Source organism: Schistocerca nitens, chromosome 8, assembly GCF_023898315.1.
Source record: "Schistocerca nitens isolate TAMUIC-IGC-003100 chromosome 8, iqSchNite1.1, whole genome shotgun sequence".
NCBI classification, from domain to species: Eukaryota; Metazoa; Arthropoda; class Insecta; order Orthoptera; family Acrididae; genus Schistocerca; species Schistocerca nitens.
The window spans coordinates 100,493,506-100,511,463 of NC_064621.1; the positions used below are offsets into that span (position 1 = coordinate 100,493,506).

Consider the following 17,958-nt stretch of genomic DNA (forward strand, 5'->3'; position numbering starts at 1 on the left):
GCGTACATATAGATACGGAATTTCCACAGACTACTGCACTATGCGCCAGTTACATAACACTTTCCAGGTTTTCACTAATTGTTTATTTGGTACGCCTATTTTAGTATCAGGTTTTGTATCTTTTCTATGTCCATTTTTAGGTTCACTGGGACTAGGACTTCGTTCCTTTTTCTCCCTTAAAACAAATTTATACATCACTTCTTAAAATGTACAAACATACGGAGTGTGTGCATTTGACAAGAATTACTAAACCATGCAGACCTGATCAGCAGGCACATCGTTTGAGCGACATACAGCCTATTGCCCCCCGGAATGTTGTGTTTTTTGCCTATATTGTTTCGTTTTATGGCAGATTGTTGTCGCATTCTGGGACGGAAGGCGGCAATTCGTTTCTTTCTGTGACTGATTGTGAGGGCTTGTTTGCGTTGTTATAGGCTGGTCTGTGATCCGCCTTCCCCAGTGCCGTCTTTCGCAACGCTCAAAAGAACAAAGTTCTATACGCACTCGCTCTCTCCCCTCGGAGATTGAGTGAAAGGTGAGATAAGAAAAAATGTTTTGTTTCTGCGGCAGAATGCTATCGCATTTTTCCGAATTCTGTTTTAAAGTAGTCACATTCTTCGACCTCGAGTAGCAAAATCGACAAAAACGATTGTGACATAAATTCTGTTTCATAGATGCATGTGAGATACGCAGCAAAAATGCTGTACTAAAAGAAAATGGCTGTTAATGGACGAAGCATTAAAAGGGGAATTGAAAAAGATGAATGTCTTGTGCTTATTTGCTTTTTTCAGTGTGATTCATCTATTTAATGAAATTTCTCAACGATCTTTATTAAAACGTAAAAGCACAATAAATTACCTTGAAAGTAAACATGTGTGGCTACATCTACCTGCTCATTGTCGTTGCTTACATTCATTGTAGCAGTAATCGCATGATCGATATATCACTGTTATTTTAGAACTTTTATTGTAATAATCTAATAAATAAATATCTTTTTCTCGCAGTCACGCTATCTGCCTTCTAATTAACTATATCGCAGACTTTATCAAGCAGCTTATGTGACGGGTTGTAAGCATATTCACGTTTCATTTATTGACGTTATTTTCTTTACGTGTACTTCAATAAAAATCTGGAAGAGCCACGCATATGTCATTTCACACGGCAAGCGTTATCTCAGATACAGCAGCTATTCAAATGAGAAACGATTTCAAAGTAAATGTCTTCAGGTGCTAATTAGCAGAGTGTAGATTTACGTTGTTCGTCTGCTTTCAAATTTCCCCCTCAGTTTGTACTGAGAAATTAGAGAAAAGAGGAAAGTTGGAGCTGTAGTTCACCGTTAACTGTGCCTCACACTTGCGTAAAGGTTCAGACACCTAAGCCTGCATTTTTCATTTCCGACATCATTTATCTTGCTTCGGTAAAAATCGACGCGTTGACCGTACAAACTAATCTTGTCTGAATACCAAAGTTTTGCACCGTGGCTAACTATTGTTGCTTAGGGGGAAAGCTGTGTGGCTATATTTAGCACCAAAAAACAATAACACAGCGTTCCGTTGTTTCACACGTTATGCTAGTTACATTCCGTACTCCCCAGTGGAAACGCTTGTTCACAGATACAAACGAACATTCTGCGAACGCTCGGTCGCTTCCATTCTCTCCGTTGTAAAGGGAGCTTTAGAGCTAGCTCGGCGTGTCAGAAAGAGATTTGGGCGGCGCGCGGCAGGAATAGTTTTCATCGCGCTGGAAACGGAACGTGACGTCTACACGCTCTTAGCTAATAGCTCGTTGGCGTCCTTGCTGGGTTGCTTCCCAGTTTGCAGGATCACGACGCTGCAAGGTTGGCCGGCTTTCCCGACTTGCTCATCTGTAGCGGTATTTCCCTGTGCTCTCAGTGGCCGCTAGAGGCCTCTGGCTTCGGTGCGCTGTACAGGCCGATCGTCACGTCCGGCAGTGCACGATGGCCCACCGTCGAGGACAGTTGTGGGCTCTGTCGCTGCTGCTCACTGTCTGTAAGTACCGCCAGCTGCTCGGACATACAAACTTCTGTTCATGATTCAAGGACTTCGCGATAGTTGTCACTCCGGAACAACGTTCTGTCGTGTGTCAGCGTCGTGGTGTAATGGTCGCCGTTGCATGGGATATTCATCAGGCGAAGATTACACACTTAGCATAGAGCATAGGCGTCAGTAAGGTGGGGGTTGGTGGGTGTTGGCGCCGGATAGGGAGATTTGGGGGCGCAAGAGGAGGGGCACTGGCCTCCTCCTGGTATGGGTGGCTGGTTTGGCGCTGTGCTGCAGTCTAGGTGAATGGGGACCTTAACAGTGCCAAAATAATTCACTTGAGCCTAGATGACTAAACCCTCGTAAAATCCACGATTGTGGTAGGGTATGAAAAAGAACGTTCTCCACTTAATTTGGTATGTAACATACCTTCGGAGATTAAAATAATTGTAATTAACTAATGCATAACCTGTAAGTTATGACTTTCTTTAAATAAAATACAAAGTAGTTACCATTACGTCCCTCTAGTGTTCTAGAGTTAATCTTATGTCGGAAGCTTCCTCTGAACACGCTAATGGAAATGCAAATAAAAGGGGGGGGGGGGGGAGAATATATAAAAGCATGAAATTAATACAAAAAAAATTCGGTAATGTGGTCATGTGTGAAGTCTTGTAACCAAACGAAGATTGGTCATTAAAACTAGATAAGGCTATATTCGGTCTCTGCTGGTTATTGTAGTCGACCTCCAACAGGATTTTTTCAGTCGTTTTGACGTGATTCATATTTTTGACGTTGTTTCAGCCGAACGTTACGGCAAATGAATATATATGTACATACGTATTTTGTAGCTTTACTTGTTACAGTGTTGAATATTGTGGATTAAATGGTATGAGGATGTAATTTCAGACTGTTTAATCAAAAAGATAACATTTTTTTATGTATTGACATAAACACGTAAGTTCCCTTATTATGGAACCTGCAGCAAACGTCCTGTAGGACATTATGCACAGGATTAGTAGACGGTATGCTGTTTCATATTTTTGTGTATAAGCTTATTTCGGTTTTATTGCCTTCACCAATCGCATTTATTTATGTTTTACATAATATACAATGTATAAAGGTTTTTTTGTTTACATTGGCTGTTGTACTTGCGTTCTGACGTTGTAAACGGACATGTTAGCTATGTGTTAACTGTTGCTGTTGTCCGTACATGGTCGATGTAATATTTTTGGTAACGTTTTAAATAAAGGAATTTTTCAGATGTACTGATGAAAATAATAAAGCCGAAATAAGCTTGCATACAAAAGATCAAGCTGCTACTGTCTATTAATTCTCTGCATAAAAGATTTGCACCGAGTATACTGTTGGAGTAATGTTATTTAAGTAATTTACATTAAAAATCCTAAATGTAGGTAGTTCGATGCACAATAACTCGCACGTCCATATCACCTTAAGTTCTTCGGCACCTTATGTATGCAAGCTTGACGAATCACTTACGTCAACACTGACAGTTTTTGAATCTTGCATCGTGTTGACGAAATTTCTGCGAACGTTCATGATACCCACAACAAAGTTACGCAACAGCGGCAGATTTACTGTACTGTAAATTTAGAATCTATTGAACTTCTCATAGCGCACTTCCATATGTTACCGTCGTTTAGCGATTCGTTTGAGTGGCATACGTTTACTGACGGAACTGTTGCGATAGGCTTTTAAGAATAACACGACAGCACCATTTAAAGTCTGCCAACGGGTGCAATTCGTCAGATCCAGTATCTAATTCGTATTAACTGAGAGGAGTCTCACACCAATAGGCCTTCTACTGCTCAGCTCTCCCCAACCCGTCGACGCTGCCTGTTACAGCATATGCCGTTATCTAAACGTGTAGAACCAGTTAGTAAACAGACTTGTCTTGAAATGGAAACAGTAGTCTCCGCTACGAAAATGGGCTGTTTCTTATGAGCAATGCACTCTTCGGCGAGTATGCCATCCACCATACAGCCCGCGGCTTTGCTTTTCTGTCCACTGTATTTCGGCATCATCTTTCGGATTGTGGGAGGTCACTGACATCTTCCTTTCATGTTCCTCAACGAAAATACCGTGTCCGTGACGTACTTAAAGGACGCGAAACAAACCTGTTAAGAGGTAAACGCCTCCTCGACGATCATAGCAAAATTTCTCATACTGTTTGATACCAAAGTTGTTTCTGATAATAAACGAGTGCCAAATTTGCGGTGTATGAAAAACCTTAAATCTTGTAAGCGTAGTACGTCACCAGCACTCATTTATTGGAAATAATATATTTCGGTGTCACATGTCCCAAAACGACTTCAGAGTTTCAGGACAATACCTCAGCTCTACATGTATGCACTGCAAACCACACTAAGGTGTGCGACCGAGGGTGCATTTTATGGTCTGTTACAGTAAGTTTCTGTTCTGTTCACGGATACATTCTAGATACAGTGTAACATTGCAAATTGTTATTCCAATTTGGTCTTCACTTATTGGGGTGCGATATGCGGAGGATGAAGGGTATAATTTTGTCGACTCCGTGTTGACCTCTTGTAATTTTTGAAGTAGGTTCTAGTGAGATACTAGGAATCCCTCTCTGCCAACTGAGATATTCAAGCATTTCTACATCGGTCGGACTACAATAAATATATATGGTAAACACTCATGTTCACTCGTTAGTCCGACTTGATACGGACTCCATATTTATTATTCCACTGGTGAACGTGTAAACATTCAAATACCGGCATTCCAACCAACCGTCATGGGGCCTCAATCGTCCGTCGTGGGTTGTCTGGGAGAAAGTTTATTCGTCGACCGAACGGTCGTGTCTCATATCTGATCTGACGGACGGCTCCATCGTTTACAAACATATGAAGTTAACCTATTCCCTTTCAATTTTTCATGTATTACAGGCTGGCTGAATTTACTGTCTCCGGAGAGGGACATGGGAATTATTCTCAATACAACCAGCCATATTTTATGGTGGTAAATTTTGGGGCATATTTTGTTGCTTGCGTTGTTTTTGTGGAACGGCTATTGCGCGATAACATTAGTACTTTTCTTAATTACGTTCTCCCGCGAAAGCGCCCCAGTATCTCAATTCAAGTACTTTTTAGATTTTACAACACATGAACAAAGGAGTAAAACACATCTCTCGTAAATAAAAACAGACAACAAAAACTTTTTAAAATAAAAATTCCATAAATAACGGAACAGCCAGTCCTATTGAGGCAGAAAGATTTGACGTTATTTGATCGTCACAAAGAAAAGATGCAAATCAATGACACAAGAGTGTGATAAGTACTGGCTTCTAAACATTGTTTTTTCTGAGAGCTATGTTACGGCTCTCGCAAATGTATTAAAATATTTGGAAGACATTTCCCTATTATCTCAGTTCCATGCAGTGTGCAGAATAATTAATATGACGTGGTATAAACATCCTTTCACAATTTCGCTATTAATAGAGTGAAAGAGAAACAATTTTAATTTCTTAATGCTGATCGAATTTTCCGACTTTTTGTTAGACGGACGTCCCTGATACCCCTCATTTCTACTGCAGGCAACCTTCTAGGTGGCGCAACAACAGCTATGAATATTCATCTTCGGTATTAATAATCGCTTGAGCTGTATTTTGACATTTTATTCCTATACCACTACCGGTTTCGTGGCGTTAAACCCACACCTTCAGGTGACATATGATTAACACATTAGAGCGGAAAAGCTCGGAATCTCTCTTCCCAACATTCGTAGTCTGTCAAATACAAAACACCGCTAAAAGACGGCTGCCAAATTCCCAGACAACGAATGTTGGGAAGAAACATTCCGATCTTTCCCGCTCCAATGTTTTAATCATATGTCGCCTGAAGATGTGGCTTTAACGCCCACGAATCCGGTAGCTGTACAGTAACAAAAGACCAAAATACAACGGAAGCGATTATTAATACCCAAGACTCATTTCTACTGCTCAGTAGCAAGCACAGAGGGATGAAGTGACGATTCTGTCGACTTTGCCTGCAAGACACTTGAGGTTGAATGTCATGCCATGTCTTCCCGTATTCTTCCACACTTCCAGTTTATCGATCTACGTAAATCTTACTGAAAGCTTCGTTACAGACATCCCACAGTGCATTCGCAATCCGCTTACAGATCCGGTACGAACTATTTTTCTTTAGCAGGCTTCCAGTGGTATTTAATCGAAAGCTTTTGGAAAGACTAGATGCATTTAATTCATCGGATAACACAGAACTACGACTCTATCATGTGTGCAGGGCGCGAGTTAGGTCTCAAATGAACGCTTTTTTTAAACGTTCGTTGCCTTTGAGAAGGTTCCTTTTTTCTTTTTTTCAAGTGGATCGTTCACCATAAATTCAGTTTTAAAGTTGACATATTCCTCGCAGTTAGTATGAAATCGGACGGTGGATATGTGTAGGCAAAACATGGAATAAATGTCGCGGCCACGCCTACCAAAGTTACGACCTAAACTACAGAAATTTAAGCAAAGCGAATCCTAAAAGTCCGATCTTTTACTCACTTCTTTATACTGACGAAAGGGGTGGCGCAGTGGTTAGCACACCGGACACGCAAACGGGGGACAGCGGTTCAAATACACGCCCGGCCACAGGGATTTAGGTTCTCCGTCAGATTAAGCCGCTCGAGGCAAATGCTGGTATGGTACCTATGAAATGACACGGCCGATTTCGTTCCCCATCCTTAAAAAAGTCCGTGCATGTGCTCCGTCTTTAATGACTTCGACGGGAATTTAAATCCTAATCTTCCTTCCTTCCTTCCTTCTTCCTATACAGAAACACATGGGAAGTTAGACGTATAAAATTTGCTAGGGATTTTCCAGCAAGTCATTAGGTTTATCTTACAGAAGAATGGTGTTTTTCCCCGTTGTGCTGCACTGTTCTCAGGTCATTAGTACAGATGTCCATCCCGATAGCTGATTGGTGCCGGCACGGTAGCTCAGCGTGTTTGGTTAGAGGGTTAGCTGTACTCTGTAATAAAAAACTGAGACAACGGCTCAACACTGAACTTGAACGGGTGTCATGGGACACCCGCACCGAACAAATGCGACGAACAAAATCGAACAAAAATGAGAACAATAAAAAAAAGTGCCAGCATGACGGATTGCCGTCCTACCGGCCCAGGTTCCATTCCCGGCTGGGTCGGGGATTTTCTCCGCTCAGGGACTGGGTGTTGTGCCGTCTTCGTCATCATTTCATCCCCAACCGGCGCAGGTCGCCCAATGTGGCGTCGAATGTAATAAGAGCTGCACCAAGGCGGCCGAACCTGCCCCACAAGGGGCCTCCCGGCCAAACGCTCATTTCATTTCCATTAGTACAGATCACAACAGCGGCAAGATTACGAACAGATTCACCTGTTTATGATAAAAGTTGCACGAAAGTTTCAAACTGAACTATTTTTGTTAATTCTATGTATGATGAAAGATTGGTAAAATTCCCAGCCGGCCAGTCAATCTTGTAATCTGAGTACGTGATTTCCCTTATTTTTGAATCTGAACATAATTTTCTCCGAGCAACCAAACGTATTGCGTTAACATAATATATTGAACACTCTTCTTACTTTAATACTACCACAGTCTGCATTCGGTATACAACAGCTTGAAAGGTGTCTTTTTCCGTTAAGCATTAAAAAGTAAAATATAGAGCTGAGCTTCTGAAGTGAACAGATTTTTATCATGTTTGCAGGGACGCTGGTTATAGGAAGAAAATATGTATCAGACATTCTGGCCGTATGTGAAGTATGCTAGGGGCAAGACAGTGTCTTCTCTGCGCTATAGCAATGGAAAAACTATCGACGACAGTGCTGCGGAAGCAGAGTTACTAAATAAAACCTTTAGAGATTACCTCACCGAAGAAGACTAAGTAACTATTCCAGAATTCTAAACAAGAACAGCTGCTGACATGCTGCACATATCCTCGGAGTAGTGAGGCAAATTAAATCACTTAATAAAAGAAAGTCCTCTGGTCCAGACTGTATACCAAATAGTTCCCTTTCAGAGTATGCTGATGCAATAGCTCCATACTTAACAATCATATACAACCTTTCGCTCGACGAAAGAGACGTATCCGAAGACTGGAAAGTTGCACAGGTCACACCAATACTCAAGAAAAGTAGGAGTAATCCACAAAATTACAGGCTCATATCATTAACGTCGATATGCAGCAGGATTTTTAACATACAGTGTGTTCGAGCGCTATGAATTACGTCGAAGAGAACGGTCTATTGACACACAGTTACTGATTTCAAATTGATTCCGTATTTCTAGATTTCCAAAAGGCTTTTGGTACTTTACCACACAAGCTACCTGTAGTGAAATTGGGTGCTTGTGGAATATCGTGTCAGTTATGTGACTGGATTCGTGATTTCCTGTCAGAAACATCGGTTACACGTTAAATCAGTGAGATTCAACTAAATACCTAGGAATTACAGCTACGAACAACTTAAATTATTGTGGGGAAGACAAACCAAAAACTGCGTTTTATTGACAGGACACTCAGAAAATGTAACAGATCCACTAAGGAGACTGCCTACACTGCTTGGCCGTCCGCTCTCGGAGTACTGTTGCGCGGTCTAGGATCTTTACCATGTAGAATTAATAGAGTATATCGATAAAGTTCGAAGAAGAAAGAGCAGCACGTTTTGTATTATTGCGAAATGGGGAGGGATTGTTTTAATGATGTCTCTTGTATCATGTCCGTGACAGAGGCGTTTTTCGTTGCGGCGGAATCTTCTCACTAAATTTCAGTCACCAACTTTCTCCTCCGAATGCGAAAATATTTTGTTGGCGCCGACCTACATAGGGAGAAACGATCATAATAAAATAAGGGAAATCAGAACTTGCACGGAAAGATATAGGTGTTACTTTTTTCCACGTACTGTTCGAGAGTGGAATAATAGAGAATTATTGTGAAGGTGGTTCGATGAACCCTCTGTCAGACACTAAAGTGCGATTTGTAGAATATCCATGGATATGGTATACTAACTCGTGAATATATTTACGAATAATAGGAACCAAGATCGGGTGGTCAGTGACATTTTATGTATCTCTTTCTAGGTAACAGATTTGTCGACACAACTCTTTCAAAACTCATTTCATATAAATGTCCACCATGACTAATTGCGTTAACTTAGATTTAATGGCAGTTAACAAAAAGCGTTTTCTCGTGTATACACTGGCTGCTAATAAATCGGTTAGTTCTGATTTAAAACTGTACAGAATGTTAAACTGCACGTGCCCGCGGCATTTGGGTGTATCCAAGAAGTGTTAAAATGCAGAGCTATGCAAGCGATAACTGCAGCCTGCGTACATTGTTTTGCTTGGCAGATACAGACGACAGGTTAACTGGGAGCACAATAGTAATTCTTCCAGTTAAGATAAAAATAGTCACAGAAATAACAGATTAAGAGACCTTTCGCAAATTCATCGAGCACAACAGTCTGATGTCATGTAGCAACCAAAACTAGCAAAAAAAAAAATACTGCTCCGCAAATTTCAAATTTTAGTATAGCCACGCATTGAAGTTTTGGTTCATTTCACAGCGTTTTGCAGAATTATTTTAAAATTTGACGTTTCTACTACCTGATATTTATACTATTTCAGGCAGCAACTCAGTTTGTTTATTCATCTACATGACTACTCTGCAATTCACACTTAAGTGCTTGGCAGAGGGTTCATGGAACCACTTTAGGTCTCCTTTTTCGGTTGTTCTGTCCTTGTGTAGCACGTGGGAAAATGAACACCTAAATCTCCGTGTGAGCCAGATTTCTCTTATTTTGTTAAGTTGGTTAGTTTCTTATGTAGGTTGGTGTCAACAAAATTTTACCGCCTTCTCAGGACAATGTTGGTGGTTGAAATTTCGTTAGAAGACCTCGCTGCAACCGAATAAAACCTTTGTTTTAATGATTGCCACCCCAACTCGCGTGTAATGTAGTTGACACACTATTTCACGATAACACAAAAACCAGGTACCCGTCTTCGAACTTAATCGATATTCTCCGTCAGTCATATGTTGTTAGGATCGCACAGTGCACAGTGTGGTGTCACCGCTAGACACCACACTTGCTAGGTGGTAACTTAAATCGGCCGCGGTCCTGTAGTACATGTCGGACCCGCGTGTCGCCACTGTGTAATCGCAAACCTAGCGCCACCACATGGCAGGTCACAAGACACGGACTTGACCTCGCCCCAGTTGTACGGACGACATAGCTTGCGACCTGACGTATCAAGTCATTCTCTCATTTGCCGAGAGACAGATTAAATAGCCTTCAGCTAGTCCATCGCTACTACCTAGCAAGGCGCCATGTGTATCATTGCTAATTGCTTACTACTATGCAAGAGATGTATTTCAACAAGAACAAGACTACATTAAAGTTAAGTATATTAAAATCTCTCTTCTTTTCTTTATAGTTTTCATCCAGTCTCCTGTTTCAGAATTTACGCCCGTCTGCGTTAGTTTCGCGTGCACCTAGCCACTCATTGTGTCGAGACCTTAGGGAATCGACACAACACACAGATACACCGAAAAAAGATGGACAAGTGTAGTTTAGGCATTCTAATTAGATCCGCTGTCTTTTTTAAATGTTCTGTCAATAAAACGCAGTCTGTAGTTCAGCTCTCCCCAGCTGTACGCATTCGGGAGGACGACGGTTCAATCCCGCGCCCGGCCATCCTGATTTAGGTTTTCCGTGATTTCCCTAGATCACTCAAGGCAAATGCCGGGATGGTTCCTTTGAAAGGGCACGGCCGCCTTCCTTCCCCATACTTCCCTAATCCGAGCTTGTGCTCCGTCTCTAATGACCTCGTTGTCGACAGGACGTTAAACACCAATATCCTCCTCCTCCTCCTCCTCCTCCTCCCAGCTGTAACGGTTCCAACTTAAGTTGCTCGTAATTATGATTCGTAGCTATTTTGTTAAATCGACAACCCTTACATTTGTGTGATTTATTGCGTAACCGAAATTTAGCAGAATTTTTCTAGTACTCATGTGATATGCCTCACAATTTTTATTGTTTAGGGTCGACTGCGACATTTCACATCATACAGGTATACTAATGTAGGTTAATTTTTACAAAGAAGAAAACAGCAACCAGCCACTATTAATACTGCTATTTATTTAGGTAAATAGCGTCGTTACCCGTTTCGAACTGGCAAGTTCATCATTAGACGGCTGTTCACATGATTTTCAAGATACACTTTACATTATCGTCTGTTTTTCAATTTTTATTATTCAACTGTGGCGAAGTATTTTTGGTGTGTTGTTGCCCTACGGTAGAAAAACAGTGTTAGAAGCGCCCTATGTGAAAATAACTAACAAGGAACATAGAATAAAAGTAACCTCCAAACGATGAAATACAGCGTAAATAAATGTGTGAGGTTAAGTGGTTATGGTACTTAGTGTTAGAAGCGCCCTATGTGAAAATAATTGTTTTTCTACTGTAGGGCAACAACACACCAAAAATACTTCGCCACAGTGGAATAATAAAAATTGAAAAACGGACGATAATGTAAAGTGTATCTTGAAAATGATGTGAACAGCCGTCTGATGATGAACTTGCCGGTTCGAAACCGGTAATGCGCTATTTACCTAAATAAATAGCAGTATTAATGGTGGCTGGTTGCTGTTTTCTTCTTTGTAAGAATTAACCTACATCAATTGTACACAGCCACGGTCTCACCATGTTATTTTTAGACAAAATAGCGTACAGGTATACTGTCTGAATCATGTTACAGTTCATATTGATCTTCTGATGACTTTACTGGGCAGTAAACTACAGCATCATCCGCAAACAGTATAGCAAGAACTGCTCAATTGCCTCCCAGATTGTTTATACAGGGTGTTACAAAAAGGTACGGCCAAACTTTCAGGAAACGTCCACATAACATATTTTCTTTCTTTGTGTGTGAGGAATATGTGTCCGGAAACGCTTACTTTCCATGTTAGAGCTCATTTTATTACTTCTCTTCAAATCACATTAACCATGGAACGGAAACACACAGCAACAGAACGTACCAGCGTGACTTCAATCACTTTGTTACAGGAAATGTTCAAAATGTCCTGCGTTAGACAGGATACATTTATCCACCCTCCGTCGCATGGAATCCCTGATGCGCTGATGCAGCCCTGGAGAATGGCGTATTGTATCACAGCCGTCCACAATACGAGCACGAAGAGTCTCTACATTTGGTACCGGGGTTGCGTAGACAAGAGCTTTCAAATGCCCCCATAAATGAAAATCAAGAGGGTTGAGGTCAGGATAGCGTGGAGGCCATGGAATTGGTCCGCCTCTACAAATCCATCGGTCACCGAATCTGTTGTTGGGAAGCGTACGAACACTTCGACTGACACAGGAGCTCCATCGTGCATGAACCACATGTTGTGTCGTACTTGTAAAGGGACATGTTCTAGCAGCACAGGTAGAGTATCCCGTATGAAATCATGATAACGTGCTCCATTGAGTGTAGGTGGAAGAACATGGGGCCCAATCAAGACATCACCAACAATGCCTGCCCAAACGTTCACAGAAAATCTGTGTTGATGACGTGATTGCACTATTGCGTGCGGATTCTCGTCAGCCCACACATGTTGATTGTGAAAATTTACAATTTGATCACGTTGGAATGAAGCCTCATCCGTAAAGAGAACATTTGCACTGAAATGAGGATTGACACATTATTGGATGAACCATTCGCAGAAGTGTACCCGTGGAGGCCAATCAGCTGCTGATAGTGCCTGCACACGCTGTACATGGTACGGAAACAACTGGTTCTACCCTAGCACTCTCCATACAGTGACGTGGTCAACGTTACCTTGTACAGTAGCAACTTCTCTGACGCTGACATTAGGGTTATCGTCAACTTCACGAAGAATTGCCTCGTCCATTGCAGGTGTCCTCGTCGTTCTAGGTCTTCCCCAGTCGCGATTCATAGGCTGGAATGTTCCGTGCTCCCTAAGACGCCGATGAATTGCTTCGAACGTCTTCCTGTCGGGACACCTTCGTTCTGGAAATCTGTTTCGATACAAACGTACCGCGCCACGGCTAGTGCCCCGTGCTAATCCATACATCAAATGGGCATCTGTCAACTCCGCATTTGTAAACATTGCACTGACTGCAAAACCACGTTCGTGATGAACACTAACCTGTTGATGCTACGTACTGATGTGCTCGATGCTAGTACTGTAGAGCAATGAGTCGCATGTCAACACAAGCACCGAAGTCAACATTAGCTTCCTTCAATTGGGCCAACTGGCGGTGAATCGAGGAAGTACAGTACATACTGACGAAACTAAAATGAGCTCCAACATGGAAATTAAGCGTTTCCGGACACATGTCCTCATAACATCTTTTCTTTATTTGTGTGTGAGGAATGTTTCCTGAAAGTTTGGCCGTACCTTTTTGTAACACCCTGTATACACTACTCAAACCAATTAGTGGTCCAGGTGAGACATACACAATAGACATATGGTAACGTAGATTATTTAGATATCGGTTACAACTGTAATTTGTGTGTGATACAGTAAGATATTTTGCTGTCTTAACTCTTTACTTGAGGTTTTCATGGCGTTTACGTAGAGCGAGGCGCCATGGACCTACCATAATAGTGAAACAATCGTTCTCGTTGCCCTCTAATATGGTGTGTGATCACCTCGAACGGCCAGTACAGTTGCACACCTGCGTGGCATGGACAGTATGAGGTTATCAATCAGCTCTTGAGGGGTAATTGGCCATTCTTCCATGAGTGCAATATGTGCAATATCCAGCTCTGCAACCGTTGAGAGTGGTGCTGCTCTGGCTGCAATGCGTCTGCCAAGTGCATCCCAGACATGCTCAATCGTGTTTAAGTCCGGTGAACAAGCTGGCCGCTCCATTCGTCCAATTCGCTCAACTTCAAGCATGTTGTCCACCAGTGCAGCTCTGTGGGAACGAGCGTTATTGTCCACCAGAAGGAACCCGTCTCCTTTGGCACCAGCTTAGGGCACAAGAAAATTTAGAAGGATCTCATCTCTATACCTCTGAGCAGTCAAAGCGCCATTCTGGACGCCATAGAGGTCCGTATGTCCGCCAGTACTGACTCCTGCCCACACCACTCGTCCGCCACCATGATTGAACAATCCTGCTTATGTGCAGGAAACATCATGAGCTCCACGTTCTCTCCAGATGAGGGAACGGCGATTTTCCGACTGAACACAAAATCTTGACTCGTCTGTGAACAGCACCCGGTGCCATTCGTTACCACTATAATCCTGATGTTCCTCCGCCCAGTTTCTGCGGGCTAAATGGGGTCGTGGTGTTAATGGGACACACACCGTAGGCGATTTCGGACTGTTTGTGTTGATATTGTGCGTCCTGTTGCTGCCTGGAGGGTGCGTTGCAGCTGAGTTGCATTCAGCCTCCTGTCTCGACGGGCTGTTAGCCGGAGATAACGGTCATGTCTTGCTGATGTTACCCGTTGTCGACCTTGGGCATGCCTTCTCTTAACGGTTCCTGTTGTCTGAAATCGCGTCCAGGTCTTGCAAATTACATTTTGGGACACTCCAATAGCTGCAACCACCTCCCTCTGTGTGTGTGTGTGTGTGTGTGTGTGTGTGTGTGTGTGTGTGTGTGTGTGTGTGTGTGTCCCGCTTCCAACCGTCCTATGGCTCTCCATGCCATAGCTTCGGGTAAGTCACGTCGTTGTTGCATTGCACTACCTGCTCAGTGCACTGCCTGAACCCAACTGCTGGTGTAATTCGTTTGGTAGAGTAAACACAAGTCAACACAACCCCCTCTGCAGCAACTTTATTACTACAATCTCTGTTACCGTAATGTTATTGTCTCCACTCCGTAGAACCGACAGAAAGACGTCGATCCATTTTAGTTCATTCTGCCGATGACAATACTTCAGAACCTAGTTAACTCAACTGATCCCCTAAATGCATTGACCAGTATATATATTTAGCACAGCATAGGGCGCCTACCTTCTGAAGATATCATTTCTGATACAGCCCGCAGTGATTGATGGAAAGTCGTCTAGTGAGTCTTTTCTGAGAGGAAATCTCGAATCCAGTCACACGACTGACACGATACTCCATAGGCACTTAATTTGCCTAGATAAAAATTGTTGTAATTTACAACTAGTCATAGTCATTCCCGTACAGAATCATTCGGTAGACAACAAAGTGCCTACACTGAAACACACCTGCCACGACTGCTTACCCTATCCTTGGGCGGTGACACTTCTGTGACCAATAATGCTTGTATGTAAACAGATCCCTCCTGCCTGTCCCTAGCTGTCTCTCCTGGCGTTTCTTAGGAAGCTGAGCACAGTTATTGCAGACTGCATAGAGAGCATGGGTTTTCCTGGATCAGTCAACATACATACCTGTAACATCTTTCAGCTGCGTTTTCCTCAATATCTCAGCCACTTCAATACAATTGTTTACCGAGGATGTTGTATTTTCTGGTGGGCTACCAAGGAGCAATTTGCCAAACAATTTGAATCAATATTAACGAATACCACTGTGTAGAGAAGTTCTACAGGGGAAATGAACTGCCCCACGGGCACTTGGAAAAATAAATTTAAAAAATAGATTTACAATATATTGAACTTCTTTTCAAACAATTTCCTTGGGAATTGAAGGTTACTTTGCAGAATGTTGCAATTTTCACTAATGCCAAGGTGGGTTGTGTACATCTTTCTAGAATGATAATCCAGTTCGTTTATCATTTATTAGTCGTCGATCCCTCTTTCATTCATTAGTATTATTATAGCTTCACTGCAAGTTTTACGCCGTTTGTGTTGCAATCTCGGAACGTGCATAGAAATGTTAATAGGATCGTTGTTAATTACAGTAACTCTTATTATAAGTGGTTTGAGGGAGAGTTATATTATTTGAAAGAACGAGGGACTTGAGTATAGCTGTAAAAAAAGATTGAAATTAAACGTTCAGGGCTAATGTCCACTTAGTATTACGGCAGATAGTTCTGTTTAGAAGTTAAAAATTCCATAAATAACTCAAAATCGTCAGATGGAGCCCAGTGTATCGTGACTATTGTTACGAACTACCCATCAATTCTACTTAAACAGCACAAGCTTCAGAACGTTAATCTTCGCATAATCTCAGGGTGAGTTCTGTTTAACTATTAATATGAATGGCAGCTGTAGTCTCATCTACACTTCGAAGGGGTTCGTGGTCCCTGAATAACAATAAATTCTAGCACAAAGTTATTACAGAACGTGCAAGGGGAACAAAAAGGAAATAAAAAACTGCGCAACCACTCTTAATATCTAGACAAACGAGGCACATCCAGGTTGTCATATTGCCACACGTACCACGCGATTCATCAAATTGCCTGGGATAGCGGTGTGATCATCAACCAGCGACCGACCGCCGCGGTTTGCTGACACGTGCGATCAACGGAGAAATCGCGTGCCTGTGCGACCGATCACTGCGATCTGTCGCTCGTGTGTAGAGGCCTTTAGGCAGCGTTCACAGTACCACCGACAACGGTCGTCAGACACCATCGCCAGAGGTCTCGATAACATCGACAGACAGCGTGGTCGTAGTGCGAACGATCTCCTCCGTCAGTTTTTGGCTGGGTCAAGGAGTTTAGGTTAGAATCTATTGTGTATGAAGTAGGGTACATTTTAACCTCTCCCCCTGCGGGTCCGGGGTAAGAATAGGCCCGAGGTATTCCTGCCTGTCGTAAGAGGCGACTAAAAGGAGTCCCTCCCCCTCAAGGGGGTAGTTAGCGCCTGCGTCCGGAGACGGACGGTTCCACGACCTCTATTTGCGGTCATTTTGCTTTTTCACTTCTCGTTTCTTCCTTTCTTTGGTTGGTTCCTTTCTTTGCTCTTCTCCACCTCACTGTCTTCCTTACTCTTTCCCCTGCATAATCTCCTTGCCTTCTCATTGCCTTCTTCTCCTTGCCTTCTCATTGCCTCCTTCTCCTTGCCTTCTCATTGCCTTCTTCTCCTTGCCTTCTCATTGCCTCCTTCTCCTTGCCTTCTCCTTGTCTTCTCATTGCCTTCTTCTCCTTGCCTTCTCATTGCCTTCTTCTCCTTGCCTTCTCATTGCCTTCTTCTCCTTGCCTTCTCATTGCCTTCTTCTCCTTGCCTTCTCTGGTCTCCGCCTCGGCGTTTGAGACAGTCTGTCCTCTTTCTCCCTCTCTCTTCTTTTTCCTCTTCTTCCTTCCTCCCTGTGCGTGTCTGAAGGCCGACCCACGCGTTCGCACGCGTAGCCGGTGACGGGGTAACGCGTAAGTCCCCGCCCTGGGTAGACATGTAAGGCACGCGCGTACCCCCTGGTAAAGGCCAGGCCCGGGGAGGGGTGATTGCCTGAGCTGATACCTTCTGACCATGCCGATTGGTCCCTGCGTCTGTTTCTCGGGAGGTGTGACCTGAGGTGTAAACATTCACCTAAGGCGGGAGTGCCCTCTGAGAGGGTCCCCACAAGGAAGGAGCGCGCCATCGGAGACGCTGGCAATCATGGGGGATTTCTCCGCAATGGATTTCACTCCATCTCTCTGGACTTCTGCCCAAAAACGGAAACGTGAACAGCTACCAGTGACAAAAGTACTACCGCCTGCCCCACAGTTCCTCGTCGTTTCTCGATCTGAGGACGGAAAGGATTTTTCCTCTGTCAACCCTTTCGTTATCCAGAAGGGCGTCGATGCCATAGCCGGATCTGTCAAATCCTGTACCAGGTTGCGTAACGGTACCTTATTACTCGAAACTGAGAGCGCCTTTCAGGCACAAAAACTGCTTCGGGCCACACTCCTGTACACATTCCCTGTCCGGGTGGAGGCTCACCGAACTTTGAATTCGTCTCGTGGTGTGGTCTACACTAGATCCCTCGACGGCTTGACTGACGAGGAGATTCAATCTTTCCTCGCTGAGCAGGGCGTGACGGCTGTCCATAGGGTCATGAAAAAGGTCAAC

The 17,958-nt window shown here is 43.2% G+C and overlaps 1 protein-coding gene across 1 annotated transcript in view; it reads left to right on the forward strand.

Moving 5' to 3' along the window:
• The first annotated feature begins 1,904 nt into the window (after positions 1-1,904).
• The window catches only part of LOC126198663 (modular serine protease-like), a 247,358-nt gene continuing 231,304 nt past the window's right edge, over positions 1,905-17,958 (forward strand). Inside the window, exon 1 of the mRNA XM_049935142.1 lies at positions 1,905-2,009. Coding sequence (XP_049791099.1) covers positions 1,958-2,009 — 52 coding nt within the window. The 5' untranslated portion in view covers positions 1,905-1,957. The remainder of the gene's footprint in view (positions 2,010-17,958) is intronic.